This window comes from Globicephala melas, chromosome 14 (genome assembly GCF_963455315.2).
Source record: "Globicephala melas chromosome 14, mGloMel1.2, whole genome shotgun sequence".
Taxonomy (NCBI): Eukaryota; Metazoa; Chordata; class Mammalia; order Artiodactyla; family Delphinidae; genus Globicephala; species Globicephala melas.
Window position 1 is genome coordinate 74,719,804 of NC_083327.1, and position 22,188 is coordinate 74,741,991.

At 41.0% G+C, this 22,188-nt stretch overlaps 1 protein-coding gene across 1 annotated transcript in view; it reads left to right on the forward strand.

Annotated features, from left to right (window-relative positions):
- Positions 1-22,188, forward strand: part of ESR1 (estrogen receptor 1) — a 247,623-nt gene that overhangs the window by 211,825 nt on the left and 13,610 nt on the right. The window contains exon 7 of the mRNA XM_060283390.1: positions 8,045-8,178. Within this exon, the coding sequence (XP_060139373.1) occupies positions 8,045-8,178 (134 nt within the window). The remainder of the gene's footprint in view (positions 1-8,044; positions 8,179-22,188) is intronic.

Genomic DNA, 22,188 nt, shown 5'->3' on the forward strand with positions numbered 1-22,188 from the left:
CACCATATGAGAATGATGTTGGCTGTGGGCTTGTCATATATGGCCTTTATTATGTTGAGGTAAGTTCCCTCTATGCCTACTTTCTGGAGAGTTTTTATGATAAATAGGTGTTGAATTTTGTCAAAAGCTTTTTCTGCATCTACTGAGATTATCAAATGGTTTTTATCCTTCTGTTTGTTAATATGGTGTATCACATTCATTGATTTGCCTATATCGAAGAATCCTTGCATTCCTGGGATAAACCCCACTTGATCATGGTGTATGATCCTTTTAATGTGCTGTTGGATTCTGTTTGCTAGTATTTTGTTGAGGATTTTTGCATCTATGTTCATCAGTGATACTGGCCTGTAGTTTTCTTTTTTTTGTGACATCTTTGTCTGGTTTTGGTATCAGGGTGATGGTGGCCTCATAGAATGAATTTGGGAGTTTTCCTCCCTCTGCTATATTTTGGAAGAGTTTGAGAAGGATGGGTATTAGCTCTTCTCTAAATGTTTGGTAGAATTTGCCTGTGAATCCATCTGGTCCTGGGCTTCTGTTTGTTGGAAGATTTTTAATCACAGTTTCAATTTCAGTCCTTGTGATTGGTCTGTTTATGTTTTCTGTTTCTTCCTGGTTCAGTCTCTGAAGGTTGTGCTTTTCTAAGAATTTGTCCATTCCTTCAGGTTGTCCATTCTATTGGCATAGAGTTGCTTGTATTAATCCCTCACAATTCTTTGTATTTCTGCAGGGTCAGTTGTTACTTCTCCTTTTTCATTTCTACTTCTGTTGATTTGAGTCTTCCCCATTTTTTGCTTGATGAGGCTGCCTAGTGGTTTATCAATTTTGTTTATCTTCTCAAAGAACCAGCTTTTACTTTTGTTAATTTTTGCTTTTGTTTCCTTCATTTCTTTTTCATTTATTTCTGATCTGATTTCTTTCCTTCTGCTAACTTTAGGTTTTTTTGTTCTTCTTTTTCTAACTGCTTTAGGTGTAAGGTTACGTTGTTTATTTGAGATTTTTCTTGTTTCTGGAGGTAGGCTTGTATTGCTATAAACTTCCCTCTTAGAACTGCTTTTGCTGCATCCCATAGGTTTTGGGTCATTGTGTTTTCATCGTCATTTGTTTCTAAGCATTTTTTGATTTCTTTCTGATTTCTTCAGTGATCTCTTCGTTATTTAGCAGTGTATTGTTTAGCCTCCATGTGTTTGTAGTTTTTACAGTTTTTTCCTGTAATTGATATCTAGTCTCATAGCATTGTGGTTGGAAAAGATACTTGATACAATTTCAATGTTCATAAATTTACCAAGGCTTGATTTGTGACCCAAGGTATGATCTATCCTGGAGAATGTTCCATGAGCACTTGAGAAGAAAGTGTATTCTGTTGTTTTTGGATGGAATGTCCTATAAATATCACATAAGTCCATCTTGTTTAATGCGTCATTTAAAGCTTATGTTTCCTTATTTATTTTCATTTTGGATGATCAGTCCATTGGTGAAAGTGGGGTGTTAAAGTCACCTACTATTATTGTGTTAAACTGTCGATTTCCCCTTTTATGGCTGTTAGCATTTGCCTTATGTATTGAGGTGCTCCTATGTTGGGTGCATAAATATTTACAATTGTTATATCTTCTTCTTGGATTGATCACTTGATCATTATGTAGTGTCCTTCTTTGTCTCTTGTAATAGGCTTTATTTTAAAGCCCATTTTGTCTGATATGAGAATTGCTACTCCAGCTTTCTTTTGATTTCAATTTGCATGGAATATCTTTTTCCATCCCCTCACTTTCAGTCTGTATGTGTCCCTAGGTCTGAAGTTGGTCTTTGTAGACAGCATATATATATGGGTCTTTTTCTTGTATCTCTTCAGCCAGTCTGTGTCTTTTGGTTGGAGCATTTAATCCATTTACATTTAAGGTAATTATCAATATGTATGTTCCTATTACTGTTTTCTTACTTTTGGGGGGTTTGTTATTGTCAGTCTTTTCCTTATCTTGTGTTTCCTGCCTAGAGAAGTTCCTTTAGCATTTGTTGTAAAGCTGGTTTGGTGGTGCTGAATTCTCTTAACTTTTGCTTGTCTATAAAGGTTTTAATTTCTCCATCGAATCTGAATGAGATCCTTGCTGGGTGGAGAATATTGGTTGTAGGTTTTTCCCTTTCATCACTTTAAATATGTCCTCCCACTCCCTCTGGCTTGCAGAGTTTCTGCCAAAAGATCAGCTGTTAACCTTATGGGGATTCCTTTGTATTATATTTGTTGCTTTTCCCTTGCTGCTTTTAACATTTTTTCTTTGTATTTAATTTTTGATAGTTTGATTAATATGTCTTGGCATGTTTCTCCTTGGATTTATCCTATATGGGACTCTCTGTGCTTCCTGGACTTGACTGACTATTTCTTTCCCATGTTAGGGAAGTTTTCAACTATAATCTCTTCAAATATTTTCTCAGACCCTTTTTTTACTCTTTTTCTTCTGGGACCCCTATAATTCGAATGTTGGTGCATTTAGTGTTGTCCCAGAGGTCTCTTAGACTGTCTTCAATTCTTTTCATTCTTTTTTCTTTATTCTGCTCTGTGGTAGTTATTTCCACTATTTTACCTTCCAGGTCACTTATCCGTTCTTCTGCCTCAGTTATTCTGCTATTGATTCCTTCTAGAGAATTTTTAATTTCATTTATTGTGTTGTTCATCATTGTTTGTTCGCTCTTTAGTTCTTCCAGGTCCTTGTTAAACATTTCTTATATTCTCTCCATTCTATTTCCAAGATTTTGCATCATCTTTACTATCATTACTCTGAATTCTCTTTCAGGTAGACTGCCTATTTCCTCTTCATTAGTTTGTTCTGGTCCGTTTTTAACTTGCTCCTTCATCTGCTACATATTTCTCTGTCTTTTCATTTTGTTTAACTTACTGTGTTTGGGGTCTCCTTTTCACAGGCTGCAGGTTCGTAGTTCCTGTTATTTTTGGTGTCTGTCCCCAGTAGGTAAGGTTGGTTCAGTGGCTTGTGTAGGCTTCCTGGTGGAGGGGACTGGTGCCTGTGTTCTGGTGGGCAGGGCTGCATCCGGTGGTGTGTTTTGGGGTGTCTGTGAACTTAGTATGATTTTAGACAGCCTCTCTGCTAATGGGTGGTGTTGTGTTCCTGTCTTGCTAGTTGTTTTTTATGGGGCATCCAGCACTGGAGCTTGCTGGCCGTTGGTTGGAGCTGGGTCTTAGCATTGAGATGGAGATATCTGGTAGAGCTCTCGACAATTGATATTACATGGGGCCAGGAGGTCTCTGGTGGTCCAATGTCCTGAACTTAGCTCTCCCACCTCAGAGGCTCAGGCCTGACACCAGGCCGTAGCACCAAGACCCTGTCAGCCACACAGCTCAGAAGAAATGGGAGAAAAAAAGAAAGAAAATAAAAATGAAATGAAATTATTAAAATAAAAAAATTATTAAAATAAAAAAGTAATTAAAAAAAAAGAAGAGAGCAACCAAATCAATAAACATATCCACCAGTGATAACAAGTGCTAAAAACTACTAAGATAAACATAAAAATCAGAAAGAAGTCAGTTGCAGACAGAAAACCCCAAGTCTACAGCTCCTCCCAAAGTCCACCGCCTCAATTTTGGGTTTATTCATTGTCTATTCAGGTATTCCACAGATGCAGGGTACATCAACTTGATTGTGGGGATGTAATCTGCTGCTTCTGAGGCTGCCAGGAGAGATTTCCCTTTCTCTTCTTTGTTTGCACAGCTCCTGGGGTTCAGCTTTGGATTTGGCCCCGCCTCTGCGTGTAGTGTTCCCCGCCCACACAGGAGAGGGTTAAAGCAGCGGCTGATTAGGGGGCTCTGGGTCACTCATGCCTGGGGGAAGGAGGGGTACAGTAGTTATAATTGGAATGCAGGATGAGCCTGCAGTGGCAGACGCCGGTGTGACGTTTCAACAGCCTGAAGCGCGCTGTGTGTTCTCCCAGGGAAGTTGTCCCTGGATCACGGGACCCTGTCAGTTGCAGGCTGCATGGGCTCCCCGTGGGGGAGGGGTGTGGATAGTGACCTGTGCTTGCACACAGGATTCTTGGTGGCTGCATCAGCAGCGTTAGTGTTTCGTCCCTGTCTCTGGTGTCTGTGCTGATAGCCACAGCTCACAGCCATCTCTGGAGCTCGTTTAGGCAGTGCTCTGCCTTCTGTGGGCAGACAGGGAAGGAATCCCCTCTCCTTGCGCACCCTGAAACAATGGTCTCTTGCCTCTTAGGCAGTTCCAGACATTTCCCGGACTCCCTCCCAGCTAGCTATGGTGCACTAGCCCCCTTCAGGCTGTATTCATGCAGCCAACCCCAGTCCTCTCCCTGGGATCTGACCTCCGAAGCCCGAGCCTCAGCTCCCAGCCCCCACCCACCCCAGCGGGTGAGCAGACAAGCCTCTCAGGCTGGTGAGTGCCAGTCAGCCCTGATCCTCTGTGCGGAAATCTCTTCGCTTTGCCCTCTGCACACCTGTTGCTGTGGTCTCCTCCGTGGCTCCGAAGCTTCCCTCCCTCCCGCCCGCAGTCTCCACCAGTGAAGGGGCTCCCTAGTGTGTGGAAACTTTTCCTCCTTCACAGCTCCCTCCCAGAGATGCAGGTCCTGTCCCTATTCCTTTGTCTCTGTTTTTTCTTTTTTCTTTTGCCTTACCCAGGCACATGGGGATTTTCTTGCCTTTTGGGAAGTCTGAGGTTTTCTACCAGCGTTCAGTAGGTGTTCTGTAGGAGTTGTTCCACATGTAGATATATTTTTGATGTATTTGTGGGGAGGAAGGTGATCTCCACGTCTTACTCCTCCGCCATCTTGAAGGTCCGCCTTGCCAATATAGCTTTTAAAGATTCCTCTCTGCTTATGTCAAGCTCTCATGCACCTGGACTTCCACAAAGCAAAATGCACTGTGGCAATTGTTTTCTGGATACTTCAGGTAAAAAGGCCAACCTCCACCCAGATACCTATGGATCTACCTATTTATCAATACGTCTGTAGCTAAGACTTAAATATGGCCCCTACGGTGTGCTACATGCCATTCTAAGCATTTTACATAAAAACTCTTTTTACCTTTATCGGAGAATTCTATGACAATTGCTTCAATATTGATCTGGGGTAAATCTGTGGAGACTGACATTAGATATAAGACTCTTTCTATACCTCTTCTGGGGAATGTATCCTGTTGTATTGCACTCATCTTTTTCTTGTCTGTTTGCCCCTGTTCTGGATCTCTTTATTTATTTAAAATTTTTATTGAAGTATAGTTGATATACAATGTTGTATTAGTTTCTGGTATATAGCAAAGTTATTCAGTTATATATATATATATATATTTTATTTATATATACATACATACACATATATATATATTCTTTTTCAGGTTCTTTTGCATTATAGTTTATCACAAGATATTGAATATAGTTCCCTGTGCTATATAGTAGGATCTTGTTGTTTATCTATTTTATGTATAGTAGTGTGTATCTGCTAATTCCAAACTCCTAATTTATCTCACCCCCTCCACCCATCCTGATCTCTTCATTAACAAAGGCCATGGCTTTCTTCTCTGTCCCCTAATGTTAGCACAAAGCCTGATATATAAGGGGCCCTCAATAAGTCTTTTTGAATGAATTAAAGTAGAGCAAGAAAGGAAGACAAAGAAAATCTTATTGTTGGAATACTTTCTTTTGGTTGGTAGGCAGTGTGGTTTGACTTAACAAGTCTGAGTCCTAATTTCCTCATTTGGAAAATAGGGAAAATAATACTAACCTTTAAGGGCAGTTGTAAGAAGTAAATGAATTTATCAAAAGTGCCTAGCATATATATATATATATATATATTTTTTTTTTTTTTTTTTTTTTTTTTGCGGTATGCGGGCCTCTCACCGCCGTGGCCTCTCCCGCCGTGGAGCACAGGCTCTGGACACGCAGGCCCAGCGGCCACGGCCCACAGGCCCAGCCGCCCCGCGGCACGCGGAACCCTCCTGGACCGGGGCATGAACCCGCGCCCCCTGCATCGGCAGGCAGACTCCCAACCACTGCGCCACCAGGGATGCCCCACCTAGCATATTTAAGTCACTGTGAAAAAAGATGGCTTATTCCATAAATGGTGTTAAGAAAACTAAGTAGCTGCCTGGAAAAATACGAAGCTGAATCCCTGTCTCGCATCTTACACCAAAGGAAATCTCAAATGATGATTGCACAACTCTATAAATATACTAAAATCCATTGAATTGTACACTTTAAATGGGTGAATGATATGATATATTATATCTCAATAAAATGGTTATAAAAATAAATCCCAGAAGATCAAAGATTTAAGTGTAAAGACATGGAACTGTATTAGAAGGAAACATAAGGTAGTTTTTAATATGTTATTGGAAGAGAGAATGACCTTTTCAAGCAAGACATACTGTTCTAAAGCCATAAATGAAAGTTTGATAAATTTGATTATTTAATAATTGAATATTTTGCAGAAGAAAATACTAGAAACAAAATCAAAAGAAAAATATGACAAATAGTGAGAAAATAATTAAAAGCACATAGAACAAAAGGCTAATTACTGTAATATATAAAGAGCTCTTAAGAATCAATGTGAAAATGACCAAAAATATGGGCAAAGTACAAAAGCAGGCAGCTCAGAGGAAGAGCTTATACCAATATATTCTCCAACCAACAGCCTAATGGTACAAGCTCTTTAGAAGCAATATTTGAACTATTTGTCCAAATTAAGAATACATAAGTCCTCCAATCTAGCAATTTGGCTTCTAGGAATTTATTCTATAGCTATTTATACATGTGTCTAGACATAAACATAAGTATAGTCATTGCATGAAATGTTTGTAACAGCACAATACTTGAAATCAAACTAAATATCAACCAACAAAGAAGTAGTTAGAGAAATAATAGCATTTTGTTTAGTGAAAAATTATGCAGCTCTTAAAAACCGTTGATGAAGAACCCCAAAATATATCAATTAAAAACAAAACAAGGTGCTGGACAATGTGTTTACTGTTCATGTTTTAAATTTTTATATATTGCACAAACATATGTTTGCATACGCATAAAATATCCTAGCTTCTTTCTAGCCCCCCAAACCCGTCATGCCCAAAATTCAGCTCATGAATAACAAGATGAATGAATTCCTTTCACATGTATCATCTATCTCTGCATTTAATTTTTGCACCAACCCTACGGAAAAGATACTAATACTTTATTTTGAAAATATTACACGTTTTGAACCTTTGAGTTTGCTTATTCAGTAGTTGCAACTATTAATGCTAAATCCTTGATGCCAAAGCTCTGTTGTACAGGGAAAAAGCCTAAACTTCTTATATAATGATGTAGGACATCCTTCATCAACCGACATTGTCCTTCTTTCCCAGCTTACTCTCCTATCTCCTTCTGCTTATAGCACACTGCTCCAAGTTCTTTCACACTGTTCCTCCTTTCCATGTTTAGGGCCTCTTCCAATGATGCTTTCACACCTCAGCTCAATGAAATCCTATTTACATTTTCTTAAAATGTCAGCTCAAATGCCACCCACTCGGCAAATCTTTACCTGTCATCCTAGGCAACACCGATGGTTCCAGCACAACTACAGCTCATGGTTTTCATAGTTTGTCCTGTATTTCAAAAGCGTTTTATATAAGTCTATTAAAACTGATTATATTATTTCATGTCGTGAGCATATTGAGATTAGAGGCCCTATTTTTATTCTCATTACTACCACAACGTCTAGAATATAGTAGCAGTTTGATAAATATTTATTAGAAAAATTATTTATCTGAATTCGAATCATTTTTAATTACCCATAGGTTGAAGAACTTCATATTCAGCGTGACAGATTTGGGGATTGAATAATACATCTCTTCTAAGAATTTGAAATGAAAATGTTTTATTGATGGAAAATCTTTCTTCATCTTGCCTTCTAGAATTCAAATGAATGTTCATGCTCTATGAAGAGAATGGGCTGTGGTTTTTTGTTACAGATTTGGAGCCAGTAAATTTTTATGAATGTGAACCTTATCATGTCTTCTGGAAGCTTTCCCGTTCTTTAATTCCTTTTTCCTGTGTTTTCATAGGAACCAGGGAAAATGTGTTGAGGGCATGGTGGAGATCTTTGACATGTTGCTGGCTACATCGTCTCGGTTCCGTATGATGAATCTCCAGGGAGAGGAGTTTGTGTGCCTCAAATCCATCATTTTGCTTAATTCTGGTGAGTGGATAACATGGGAAAATTTAATGCTGGTTACTGGAAGAAATAGTTATTTGTACTTTCAACCAGGTACAAGCTACCTACTACCAAGACATAATCACAAATTGATAGAAACAGTTAACACATTTAAAATAAAAAAATAAATAAAATGCCTATCTTCTTTTTAAATTACTTATGGAGGTGAAACCATGCTGGTCAAAAATGATGAATGAAAACCAAAAATCGAACATTGAATCCAATGGCCTTTCTGTTGAAATACTTTTATCCTCTCACAGATATTGGGGATGTTTTTATTAAAGTGGTACATGTATGTGGACATAAGTCTGTTGTTAGTTGTATATGTCAGAAAGTAAGTAGAGCGAGTGACCCTGTTAGGATAGTGTGACCAATTCTAAGTTCCAGATCATAAGCAAAGAGGCTTATTTGAGACAGACCATGTTTCTGGTCAAAATTGATTAGTTGAAATATATAATTGGCTCAGAGATAGAAAAACCTAGTTCTAAAACTGAGGAACGTGGAGTTCGGTACGTTGGTCCAGCTGGAAGAGTGGTTTTCATTTGATCCATGGTGTCTAATTCAACTGTCCCCTCCTATGTATTCATTTGAGAAAGCTTAGCTGAGAGTGGCATCTGTTTTTTTTTTTGGTGGTGAGGTTGACTGTTGCATAATGAGTCACTCCAGGTCACCCAGATGGAAACTATGGCTCAGCCTGAATCAGCACCCTGACTCGTCCCAGACTCCTTGGTAGTTGAGTCTAAGCACTAGATCCCCAGTCTGCACCACCTGAAGCTTAACAGTGGGGTGCCACCTGCACCTAGATGCCCTTAATCTGGACCTTAGTCCCCCAGCCTCAGGCCTACCTCATGCCGGAGACCTCATTCTCACATACAAACCACAACTGTTTGGAAGCCCTGGACCCAATTTTAGATTTAGTTTCTTACATCATTCGGTACGGTCTCAAAGTTCCCAGTAGCTGAACTACAGTTTGTGTTGATCCCATATGGAAAGCGTCGGCACTCCCTTGTGTTTTGAGATGTTTTGTTTCTTCCTGTTGAATGCCAATCCCTTCCCATATCCCCTAACAATTTTCCACTTCTCTTCCCCACCAGTGCTAGTAACCTATATTGCTTAATGGTTGTCATAGTAATCATTCTCACTTAAGTGATAAATGGAAATCTGTACTATTACACTAGGCAGGGACTGAATTACAGAATGAAGTTGCATGAAAAATAATGTGGTCTCTACTAAGGAAGTGATTACCACTCCATTCAAGTTTCAGGTTCCACTCAACGTGTATTGTGCTTTTCATTTGAGTCATTTGTCCTGTATGTTGAAGGGTCCAGATCCCATAATGGCTCTTTATTGGATGAGAGTTCTGGGAGCAGTGCCACTCGGCTGCACAGTGCCAGGTCCTGAACCTGCTCCTTCTTCGTTGGAGGGCTGGCACACGCCGACGTCTCTCGTGTGGGCAATCTGTTAATTTCAGGGAAGGCAGGCCTGTCAAGTGCTGGGACTTTCTTCCTACCTTTACCAGGAAATAATACCCCGGACAGGAAGTAAAATTAGCTGGAGTTATAAAATCAACAAAAGGAGCTGCTCTGATCTTGGTAATCAAAACTATATCCTTCAGATCTGCAGAGTTTTTTCCTTCATTACTGGTCTGTTCCTATAGGAGGGTGTTTTTTTTCATATTATGTAATAAAAAAGGCAGGACTTTTGCCATCAAAATATTGGATTTATAGACCTAAGTATTTTAAATCCCAGAGGAAAAACTTTAAGCCCTCACAAGAAAGTATTTATTAAAGACTGACACCAGCATCTCCAAACAGTATTTCCCACCGCAGGATTTGGACCTCCACCTGCTACCCCCTGACACCAGTTAAACTTTCCTGCTCTATCCTTGTTCTTTTACCCCTTTCTCAGGATCTTCTGTGAGCTCCCTTGCGCCGGGAGGGTTGGAACGCTATTTTGGAAATACGAGGCACTGTTTTACTGACAGAGTTTATAGTTGTCTTTTTCATGAGATACCAGCAGCTCATCTTTTCTTGTAAGGACGGCACTGTTGGCTCACGCGCTGTAGCAAAACAGAAGCCGTCTCTCCACTTGGGAAAAGTGGAATCGCTCTTTCCACTCCAAAAGTGAGCTCTGTTTTGGAAAAGCGGATCTGCCGCTGAGCACAGCTCCTGGTGTCTCATATTGTTCCTGAAAAACAGAATAAAAAAAAACATGACTCCTAAACACAGTGGTGTGGAGCTCAGGGCCTTTTTCAGAGTCAAAAAGTGATCAGTCATATGAGGGTCACCACGACGATCAACAGGTTTTTCCCGCAACTGGAGGTATGGACTTTTCTAAAAATCCAACCAATTCCTTGCTCTGATCAGGGGCAGCTCTTCACCTGTCATGAGACAAAATACAAAGTGACTCTAATTCCTGGAATCTCTGACGGAAGCCAAGCTAGAAATGATTCAGGAAACCTTCACTAGAAGATGCTTTTCTGGTCCCTGGGAAACAAGACCTCAGTGTATGGAGGAACCCTGCGTTTTGGGCTGAGCCCCTGTCGACAAAGTCTGAGAAGAGTGTGTTTACATTGGCCTTGACTTTGGGGTCGAGACACAAGGGGAGTTGAAAGGTTGTTATGAGGACCTGTTAGGAATGTCTTTCTGGAAGCCTTGAGAAGGTCTCCCAAATGCCAACATTTCCAGGGGAAGCCCTCTTCACAGCTGTTTGCGAGGGGGAGGGATTCATCATTTCTGAGACAGAATAATTTATTAGTTTGCTTGCAAAAGCTTCTAATATCCACAGGACAAACACTGTTTGTTTTTATTCTCCCCACCAAAGGACAGAGGCGTTGCTAGTTAATCCAAAGACGCCCTAGCCAAATCAATGCTAGTGTCAAGGCATTCTGAGAACTAGCTGGACGGGGCTCAAGGTAGGGCAAATGCGAACAGAGCAGGTGAGCTCAGGGCAAAAGGCTGGGAGGCAGCAGCAGTGGGAGAGGAGGAGGGAGCTGGAGCTACAGAGGGGGACCGGGAGGGAGGTTCTGTGCCCGGTTACTGTATTCCTGCTACCCAGCATGACTTCAGTTCTTCTTTGTAACTCCAATATTTCAAATTCTTCAGGTCCGGTTCAGACCTCACCTCATTCAGGAAATCTTGCTACAACCCAAGTCCATAATGAGATTTTCTTCTCCAGACTATTTTAGTTCTTAGAGCCAGTACCTCACAATCTAGCATTTGGACAGTTGGTGCACTGATTTCAATAATTGATGCAATAATTTCATTAATTTATTCAATAACTCATCAGTTATGGAATTCCCACCATGAAATGTAAGCCAAATATATGAAAGTGAATGACATCATTCTTTGGTTTTGGGTTTTCAGTGTTTTATTTTAGCCTGGATGGGTTCTTTATGCGTGTATGTCCTAATTTCCCTATAAACTATTAATTTTTTTTATTCCTCACAGCCTGTGAACTGCCAACAAGTATTAGACCCTTCAGTCATTTAATAGACGCGTATTTGCTGGACATGACCAAAAGCACCTAGAAAGTCCCCATCTTTCCCATGCTGTTCCCACCATGATGAAACATATCATCTTTTTCAGTGTACTATAGATCTAGATAATGTCAGACTATTAATGGGAAAAAAATAATGCCCATCTCCTTGGGTTATTGTGAGATCAAGGGGAAACTGTGTATAAAGTGTCTAATGCAGTTCCTGGAACATAGTACGTCCTCAATCAGTGACAACTGTCATCATCACTCATGAGAATCTCTGGCTTAAACGGAGTCAGTTTTTTTTTCAATAAAATTAAGTGCTTTTAGTTTAAAGGCCTGCCTTCCGCTAGGCTTAAAAAAGTATGCAAGGACAGGAGGGTGATAATAACAATGGAGATTGTAACTCTTCTCCTGAGGCTTTGTTAATTGTGCTGTTTAATTTTATTTAGAGAAACTTTAGAGCAAGATTATCTCATGGATAGTAATTGATTGTTATTTGAACCTTAATTTTGACGGACCTTAATGAAAACTCTGTGGTGTCCCCATTCACCATCAGTTGACTCTGCTTCTTCTCATCCTCTTTCCCCATCTGTGTGGTCCTCATAAAGCCTTCAGAATCCACCCTCATTCAGAACACCACCCATTTAGGAAGTGTTTTCCAAGACTCGGAAAAATTCATGAGTCAAAGCTTAATACGTATAAATCTACCGTCTCTAATGAACGTTGGGTTTGGCCTTCAAGATCGATTTAATAATTATTTCTCCCCATTTTCTGAACATCTTTCTGACCACAATGCTTTATATGCCTCAGTAATTCTGAAGAGCCTCACGTACTTCACTCCCAGGTAACTTTATCCAACTGGCTCCCTGGAGAGCCTGTCAGACCCCTGACTGCAGCTCCTCTGCCCTCTGTGTTACAGTGGATCTTCTTTTCTCTCCTTATCCACAAACTAATTCCAATTACTCCGACTCTTTGCCCGCTGGATCCCGGTGTTACCATTGGCAGGCACGTTTGTTACTCCTGGAAAGTCTTCTGCTGTAAAAATGTTGTACCCTTGATTACCTGTTCATCCAAAGCTGATCTTCAGACAACATGTCTCTTTCAATTGATGGAGTATTAAAGAAGAATAAGGAGCCAAAACCACTGGGGCTAAAAACCCGAGGTGGAAAGTTAAAGGAAAGTAAAATGCCAGGAAGGAAGAATTATGACAACATCTCTAACGTGTGTATCCCCGTGTTCATTTAAAGAAAAAAGGATATGGAATATGCCACGGGTGCATATACATTAAATGTAAACATAAACATGGTACCAGCTCTTGTCTGTCACCTAGTTCTGCTTTGTTAATCATGGCGTATCTTGTCATCTTGATGTCTTGATGAAACATCTGAGGCTGAAGCTGGTGACATCCATTTGCTTTGTATATGTTCACCAGAGGCTGCAATCTCGTCAGAGAAGCATTTGTAATCATGATTAATTATAACAGGCTCCCATCACAAAGACTATTTCCTCTCTCGGAGCTGAATTCTTTGCTTTCTCTCTGCTAATTATTAGACAATTATTCACTGCATTGGTTTTTTTTTTTTGCGGTACGCGGGCCTCTCACTGTCGCGGCCCCTCCCGTTGCGGAGCACAGACTCCGGACGCGCAGGCTCAGCGGCCATGGCTCACGGGCCCAGCTGCTCCGCGGCACGTGGGATCTTCCCACACCGGGGCACGAACCCGTGTCCCCTGCATCGGCAGGCGGACTCTCAACCACTGCGCCACCAGGGATGCCCGGATATTTTTAAGTGTAGAAGTTAGACAATGATTCAGCGTCCCTATATTTAGATGAAAAAACATTTTAAAAACATACTGTAGATATGTTGACTGCAAACATTAAGGATCATTCATTCTTAACAGTTGAAGGTTCCTGATGGGAACAAGCCTTGGAATCTCAGACAGACACATTGTCAGGTTTGCCCATTGCTGTCACAGTGGAGAAGATTTGATTGTATTCTCTCTTGGGTTCTTTATAATGCCAAGCTTCCTCTCCAGGGAGCCCCTGCTTATTGTGGTAACTTTGAGCTAAACGGCCCTTGATAGTTACTAAGTGGCTCACTGTCTCCTCACCGGCTGATGGGTTCTGGAGACAGTCGACAGCTCTTGGAGTCTTTCCTTGCTCCCACCTAATGGTGTGGCCTGAAGCCTCTCGGCCTCCGTTAATTTCTTGAACACTGGGCGCCGCGTGGACTTTGTCTTAGAGAGCCCAGGCATGCAAGAGAAGCAGCTCGGGCACTTCCTTAGGCGGTGACGGATGCCCTTTGCTAAGCCACTTCCCTGAGCCTCGTGTGTAAAATGGAAATAATGATACCTAACACACAGAATGGTTGTGACTATTGAAACCATGACCACCTACTGCCTGGCGCGTACTATGTGCACATAAATGTCAGTCTGCAGACTCTCCAAATACAAAAACCCCGGCACGTTTTTCTTAGCAGATGATACATAACTTCCTGCCTGGGAATTCTGAAGTGGGATTTCACGCAGGTCATTTGGGGTTAAAAAAAATTGCATTCTCACGGCAAAGATGTCCTTCTCGTGAGTGGAATAGTCCCAGGCCCCAGAAGGGGTGGATTGGGTCCTGCGTCTTCTTGCAGAGACTTCTTGGAACTTGTAATGAACTGGGGGAACCAGCTAAGTGCCTGTAACCTGGGGAAGACTTGGGGGTCTTAACTCTTTGGACGGGGCAAAGGCAGGAGCCATTGGGAGACTGGAAATCCTTCCGATGATCCTGAGATTAGGAGCAGTTATCCATTCATATTCAAGAACCTCAGAGGGAGGAGCAGCTGCCCATCCTTTTATGCTCCAAGGAGCATGGACACAGGGGGAAGCTGTCTCCTAGGTCCTTGATTCAACCACCACTTTCATCCACATTCTCTAGGGCCCAGAAATTACCTGTCTGTATTCTTAAGTTTGAATAATATACGGGACCGTTAAAAAAAAAAGAAAAATGCCCCAGACTACCCCACTGCTGACTTAAAATGCTCTTTGGGGCTTCCCTGGTGGTGCAGTGGTTGAGAGTCCGCCTGCCGATGCAGGGGACGCGGGTTTGTGCCCCGGTCCGGGAAGATCCCACATGCCGCAGAGCGGCTGGGCCCGTGAGCCATGGCCGCTGAGCCTGCGCGTCCGGAGCCTGTGCTCCGCAACGGGAGAGGCCACAACAGTGAGAGACCCGCGTACCGCAAAAAAAAAAAGCTCTTTGTATGTTGCTTAAATATGAATAATCACATTATGTAAATGAATGAGTGTAAACTCCATGTTCATAGCTCTTATATACATACAAAACCAAAACAAATTCACAAATTAAATACAGACTGAAAGGCAAACTGGTAATAATGTTTTGGCAGAAACTGAGTTGCTTTTTGCAGCCTGCTGGGGCAGATCTCTGTCTGCTAGTCTACCGAGCCTCTTGGGAGGACCCTGTTCTCCCCCCTTGTCTGTGTTCAGAAGGATGGCAAAAGCTTTGCTTCTGTAGCACCCTGTTTTGGCAAGAACACGTCATTTATGTATTTTGTTTGCTTCTGCATTTATTTTTCTGAGATACTTAAGACATAACTGTTAGACTTGAGGCCATCATGAGCACGGGTGAAAAATATGTAACTTAGGAAACAGTCAAAGATGATATGGATTATTTAGATGGGTCCATCTCAATACTCCACACGTTTCCATCCTCTGGGGGTCTCTGAAAAAATTCTGTTGCGGGGACCCTTCCCAGAGATTCCAATATCGTTAACCGTGAATATCGGTATTTGTTTAAAGCTCCCACAAAGACTTCAGTCTCACCAGGACTGAGAACTCTTGATCTAACTGACATAGAACATTCTGAAATTAATGTCTTAATGATATTGTTTAGAATATCGTTAAGATAAAAGCGCACAATTTTAAAAGGCCAGGAGACAGTTTAAGGACCTTTGAGAATCCTCTTTTAATTCTCAGTAATGTGTGGAAATTAGTTTGAACACTACTGCTGTAGGTGATGAAATGTCTGCTAAGTTAAACTAGTTCTCTAGTACATTATAAAGTGAACCATTCTGCAAACTGTGGGGAAAAACTGCTGGTGCTCAGAAAGAACATTGCCCAGCACTGGGGACAGGAAATGGAGGCCTGTCTTTCACACATTGGCTTGGGCAGGGGACACAGGCAATTAACAGATCATGTCAATGTCATGAGATAAGAGAATGTCATGATGAAGGGAAGCAGAGTGTCCGCAGAGATGGACAGCAGGGTCCTTACCTGAGCACCGATGCTTCAACTGAGTCATTAGGGTGAGTTGGACTTGGCTGGAGTCAGAAGGCAAGAGGGAACGTTCTGGCTCCACCATTAAACTAACAGGGTCTCATCAAGCCACTGGACCACTCTTCACTGGTCTCCTCAACTATAAAATAGAAATAATTCTAAACTGTCCTGTTAACCCAAAGGTTTGTCATGACATAACAAGATAACTTAAAAATATGAGCTAATATCATCATTACTATTATAATCTGTTGTTTTTTTAGGGGGAAAATATTATGTGATCTAATATCCTGCAGAGACTTTGGTGTCACGATCTCCCTGTTCTAATCATAGGACAAGAATTACACTCAGGCCCTATATTTGGAAGGGCCATAGATGCCCTCTCTCTGCCCTCATGCCTGGCACATTGAACTATAAATCTAACTGTGTGTTGACACTTGAACTGAAGAAGACCATGAGAAAACAGCAACAAAATCCCATTCATTTCTTGAGCTCAGAAGTGAAATAACATATTGCTTTTTAATGGGGTTTTCCTTTCCTGCATGATACTCATTGAACAAGTAAAAGCCGTGTTGGAATATGTTTGCTTCCTGAAACATTTAAATGGAAAGTCAGACTGTCAAGTTTTCAGTCTAAACCAAACACCCCTACACTTAGTTGGAAGACCTACTTCTGGGCCTAGCCTTTCATGTGTGGGCCCACGGCTACATCTGACTGCTTCTCTTGGGTTGAAAGAAAGGTGGAAAAACAAACTCCCTGCCTCTCCCATGGGGTCCTGGTCCTTGAGCACCACATCAGCCTCAGACTCCTTCAGCACTTTCCCCCAGGGGGTACGGCTACTTTTGTATGTTGAGGTAGCTTGAGGTTGCCTCGGTTCTATTTTCTCTGAGTTTTTACTTTAGATCTGCTTTTTAGGTTTTGTTTTTCTCTGGCATATAAGACAGACAGCAATACCCCCGCTGAACTGAGTGATGTCCATGGATTTATGTTAGCTTCACTACCATTTATTGAGCATTTACTACTTTTCCAGGCATTAAATGCTGGAAAGGAAAAGTTGCCTCTAGTTGCCTCATCTGTAAAATGGGAGGTGGTAGTAGTTCCTACATACTAGTTTGCATAAAGTGAGCCATGTGGACTGCTCCCTGGACCCTCGGGATGCTCCATCAAAGTGACCCCCTGGTCATACCAGTAGTGATTACAGTAGCAGTGATTAGTGAGGCAGTTTCGACCTCAGGGACGGCACGATCTTAAGATAAAGACAGATATAAAAAGAGAATTGTTCTTTTTTTTTAATAGATCTTTATTGGATTATAATTGCTTCACAATACTGTGTTAGTTTCTGTTGTACACCAAAGTGAATCAGCCATATGCATACATATGTCCCCATATCCCCTCCCTCTTGCGTCTCCCTCCCACCCTCCCTATCCCACCCCTCTAGGTGGTCACAAAGCACCAAGCTGATCTCCCTGTGCTATGCGGCTGCTTCCCACTAGCTATCTGTTTTACCTTTGGTAGCGTATATATGTCGATGCTACTCTCACTTCGCCCCAGTTTCCCCCTCCCACCCCGTGTCCTCAAGTCCATTCTCTATGTCTATCTCTTTATTCCTGCCCTGCAACTAGAATCATCAGTACCATTTTTTTTTTTAGATTCCATATATATGCGTTAGAATACGGTATATGTTTTTCTCTTTCTGACTTCAGAACTGTTCTTTTTAAAAATGAAATTATGATTACAAAAAATATGTTAAATTTAGATAATTTTAGAATAACAAAATGTATAATTAAGGAAATAACCACGTGAGGTTAACCAACCATGTGGACGTTCTGATGGCTCTTACTGCAATAGAGGATAAGGGTTAAGAGCAAGGGACTCTAGTTCCAAGTTCAAATCCCCTTTCTGCTATTTAGTAGTATGACTTTGGACAAGTTACTTAAACGCTTTGAGCTCCTATTCCCTGGTCCGTGAAATGGCGAGCTTAATAGTGCCTACCTGTTAATACAGATTAGCTTTTACAATACAGTGCCTACTTCAGACTAACACTTAATTTGTGTTCAAAACTGTTTTCTTTTCGTACTGTGTGTATATATATTCATCTTTAGGTTTACCCATGTTAATTAGGATCATACACATGTACTCTCTTTAAAAATAAGATTTTAGGGAATTCCCTGGCTGTCCTGTGGTTAGGACTCTGAGCTTTCACTGCCAAGGGTGCAGTTTCAATCACTGGTCGGGGAGCTAGGATCCCGCAAGCCGCACGGCCAAAAATAAAAAATAAAAATAAATAAATTAACAAAAATAAGACTTTAAATGGCTGCTATAATCATTCATGAAGATATAAGATCATTTATTTAACGAATCTGATATCGTTAAACACAAGTGACTTCTCGCTTTTGTTATTATAAACAACGCATCTTTTGCGTTCTTATAATTGTCTTTTGCCTGCTTGCGATCATTACTTTGGATAATGTTTCGCGAAGTGGATTTGCTGGGTGAAAGAGCGTAAGTATCATTGTCTCTTGATACATATTGCCTACTGCCCCAGAAAACTTTATCAAATTACACTTTTACATAAATGTAACCTTTTCATGCATGTGGAAGACAGACGTGGGTGCATCCGCCTCAGAGGCAGCGATGCAGACAGCTCCCTGCAGCCCAGCTACTGCCCTCAGCTGTGAAATTCCCAGGCAGGAATTTCTACACAGGACATGTTATAAACATCATATTACAAACATCCCAAGCTCACTCCTTTGGAAGCAAATTATCGCTTCAGAGAATGTTGTTTATTTTATTACCTATTATCTATATAGGCGCTTATTATGTCATTTTTAAATTTTATGACTTGCACAGACACTGTGCTGGTGAACTGCTCTTATTCTAAGCAGTCAGGATGCACAGAGGGTTGGCATTTAGTATCTTACCCTCTGCCTTTGGTCCCTTTGCCACTGTTTTTACTGAGGGATATTTATAAAAAGAAAGACAAGAGGTTGAATGGCTGTAAGTGAACCTCCCTTTAAAAACTCATCTCGGGAAGGACAACCTGCCTCCTCCAAAGATTTCATTTGCTCTGGGTTCTGGGACTTTGTGTGACTGACACGACCTTTCCTTTTTCATCTTGATGGTGAAGCCCTTACTTTTGGTAGAGCGGCTGTTACTCTGAGTGAGATAATATAACCTTCGCGTTCAGTGAAAGCCAAGCACTCAGCACCTTCTAGTAAGACCTTAATGCTCTGCTTCCTTTGCGTTCCAACTTGCCAGTCCTCGTGGGACAAAGCTGATCTTTTCTGTACTTAGATAAGTAGCTCAGGTTACTGATGACACGTCGCAGGTATTTCCAACTAAGAAAAATTTTCTCCGAAGCTTTAGTAACAAATTTGTTAGTTCCCTTTTCTGCCGAAATGGCAAACCTTGAAGAGTTTCAGAAATGCGAACAGGCTTAGGGATGATAGCAATATTATGAAAATAGTAATAAGTAATATCCCTACAGCAAGCTCCTTAGTCCTTGGAATATCCATCACCAGCTCTGTTTCCCTCTCATCAGTCCAGGCATTGACAAAGCTTGTGAAGTAATAGAAATGAAAGGCACTGTGATTTTGTATTTTCAATAGCATTTTCTTCTACCAGATTACGAAAGGCATACATGCCTGAGGCAGAGAGCTTGGAAAATACAGAAAAGCCACCAAGAAAAATATCTCCCAAGTCATCATAATTTCACTGCACAAAAGTAATCATTGTTAACGTTTTGGTAAATGTTCTTAATTAAAGAGACTCTTAGAAGGTGCCTGGGTCCACCAGCACCTCTTCTCCACACCATCTTGCACCTTGTTTGGAAAATCTGGAGTGCTCCTAAATTATTCCAGGAAAATTATTAGTTTTCTCAAATATCTCTGGAGGCAAGGTTATTGGCGGTCATTTCTAGTTTCTCACAAACCTTGAAGTTAGGAAATTCTTTGTGTAGCCTTTCAGTACTGCCGGGAGTGAGGGGTATTTGGGTGCTCGTTCCAACTCTGACCTTTATTTACCCACAGGGTGACCTCAGGCAAGTCCAGCCTTGCTGTTCTGTCTGAAGACCCTCCCAGCAGTAGCATCCAATAGCCCCAGTTCCTTAACCTCTCTGAGCCTCTGTTTCCCAACAAGTAAATTAATGACTGGATCAGTAGGGGGCCTTTTCACATTAAAAATTATTTACTTAAAGAATGTCTATATGTATAACTGAGTCACTTTGCTGCACAGCAGAGATCGGCACAACATTGTAAATCAACTAGCCTTCAATTTTAAAAATTAACAAAATTGTTTATTTATATGTAGAATTTATTTTTTAGAGCAGTTTTAGGTTCATAGCAAAGCTGAGGGAAAGGTACAGAGATTTTCCATGTAACCTGCCCCCCTCCACGCCACCCCCAGTCTCCCTCATTATCAAAATCCCACACCAGAGAGGTATATTTGTTAGAATCGATGAACTTAACGTTTAGATATCTTTATCACCTAAAGTTTATAGTTTACATTAAGGGTCACTCTTGATGTTGTACATTCTATGGGTTTTAAAAACTGTGAAATGACATGTATCCATCAGTATAGTATGTACAGAGGAGTTTCCACTCTGTATGTTATTTAGGACATTCTGCCCTAAAAATCCTTTGTGGTCTGACTATTCAACCCACCCATTTCCCTAACCCCTGAAAACCACTGGTATTTTTTTTTACTGTCTTCTTAGTTTTGTCTTTTCTAGAATGTCATGTAGTTGGAAACATATATTATGTAGTCTTTTCAGATTGGCTCCTTTCAGTCAGTAATATGAATTTAAGATTTTTCCATGTCTTCTGATGGCTTGATAGCTCGTTTCTTTTTTCCTTTTTTTTTTGGCTGCATTGGGTCTTCGTTGCTGTGAGCGGGCTTTCTGTAGTTGTGGTGAGTGGGGCCTACCCTTTGTGGCAGTGCACGGGCTTCTCATTGCGGTGGCTTCTCTTGTTGTGGAGCACAGGCTCTCGGTGCGCTGGCGTCAGTAGTTGCAGCATGCGGGCTTCAGAAGTTGTGGCGTCATTTCTTCCTAGCACTGAATAATATTCCATTGTCTGGAGGTACCAGAGTTTATCCATTCACCTACTATAGGACATCTTGCCTCCAAGTTTTGGCAATTATGATTAATGGTGCTATAAGTATCCATGTGCAGGTTTTTGTGTGGACATAAATGTTCAACTCATTTGGGTAAATACCAAGGAGCATGATTGCTGGCTTATATAGAAAGGGTATGTTTAGTTTTGTAAAAGTCTGCCGAACTGTCTTCCAAAGTGGCTACACCATTTTTCATTTCTACCGGCAATGAGTGAGAGTTCCTGTTGCTCCACATCCTTGCCAGCATTTGCTGATGTCAGTGTTTTAGATTTCGGCCATTTTAATAGACGTGTAGCAGTATCTCATTGTTGTTCCAGTTTTCAGTTCTCTACTGACATATGATGTGAAGCATCTTTTCATATACTTATTTTCCATTTCTATATCTTCTTCGGTGAGGTGTCAGGTCTTTTGCCCATTTTTTAATCGGGTTGTTGGTTTTCTTTTTGTTGAGTTTCAAGTTCTTTGAATATTTTGCTAAGAGTCCTTTAGCAAAGGTGTCTTTTGCAAATATTTTCTCCCAGTCTGTGGCTTGACTTTGCATCGTCCCGAGATCAGTGCTTTTGAAATCTTCTGCTAGAGCCTCATGTTTCAGAAGGTGCCTCTGCTCACCAGAGGATGGGGACATGAGGCTGAGGAGGGGGGGCTGAGTGAGCAGGCTCCAGTCTCCCCCTCTCCCTTTCTCCCACTTTAATCAGAGAAGTTTGACTTCTTTCCGTTTATAAACTATGTGAATGTTTCACATGAAGTTCACTCTTTTAAAAGGATTTTGATTCTCAGAATGGTTTGAAAAACACTGAACTTAAATCCATAATTCTGAAATTCTGTGTCTCCTTTTTGCAATGTAATACGTCCTTTCCCAAGACTCTATTAAGGAGAAATGAGATAAGCCTGTCACAGTCATGTGATACTTTTTCACCACAATTTTTATCTACTGTAGAGCTCACTTGAAATGATGGAACTGATACGTCTAAAGAATAGGTATCATCTGCATGTCCACTTATCTTTCTGAAATAGTCATTTTGGACACTAATTATCTTTTTCAAAATAATCAGCGAGACTATCAGCCATTTTGCCATTTTGATTTTCTATGTAGGAAAAAGGGGGAAAAAGTGTATATGAATCTTTGTGGTT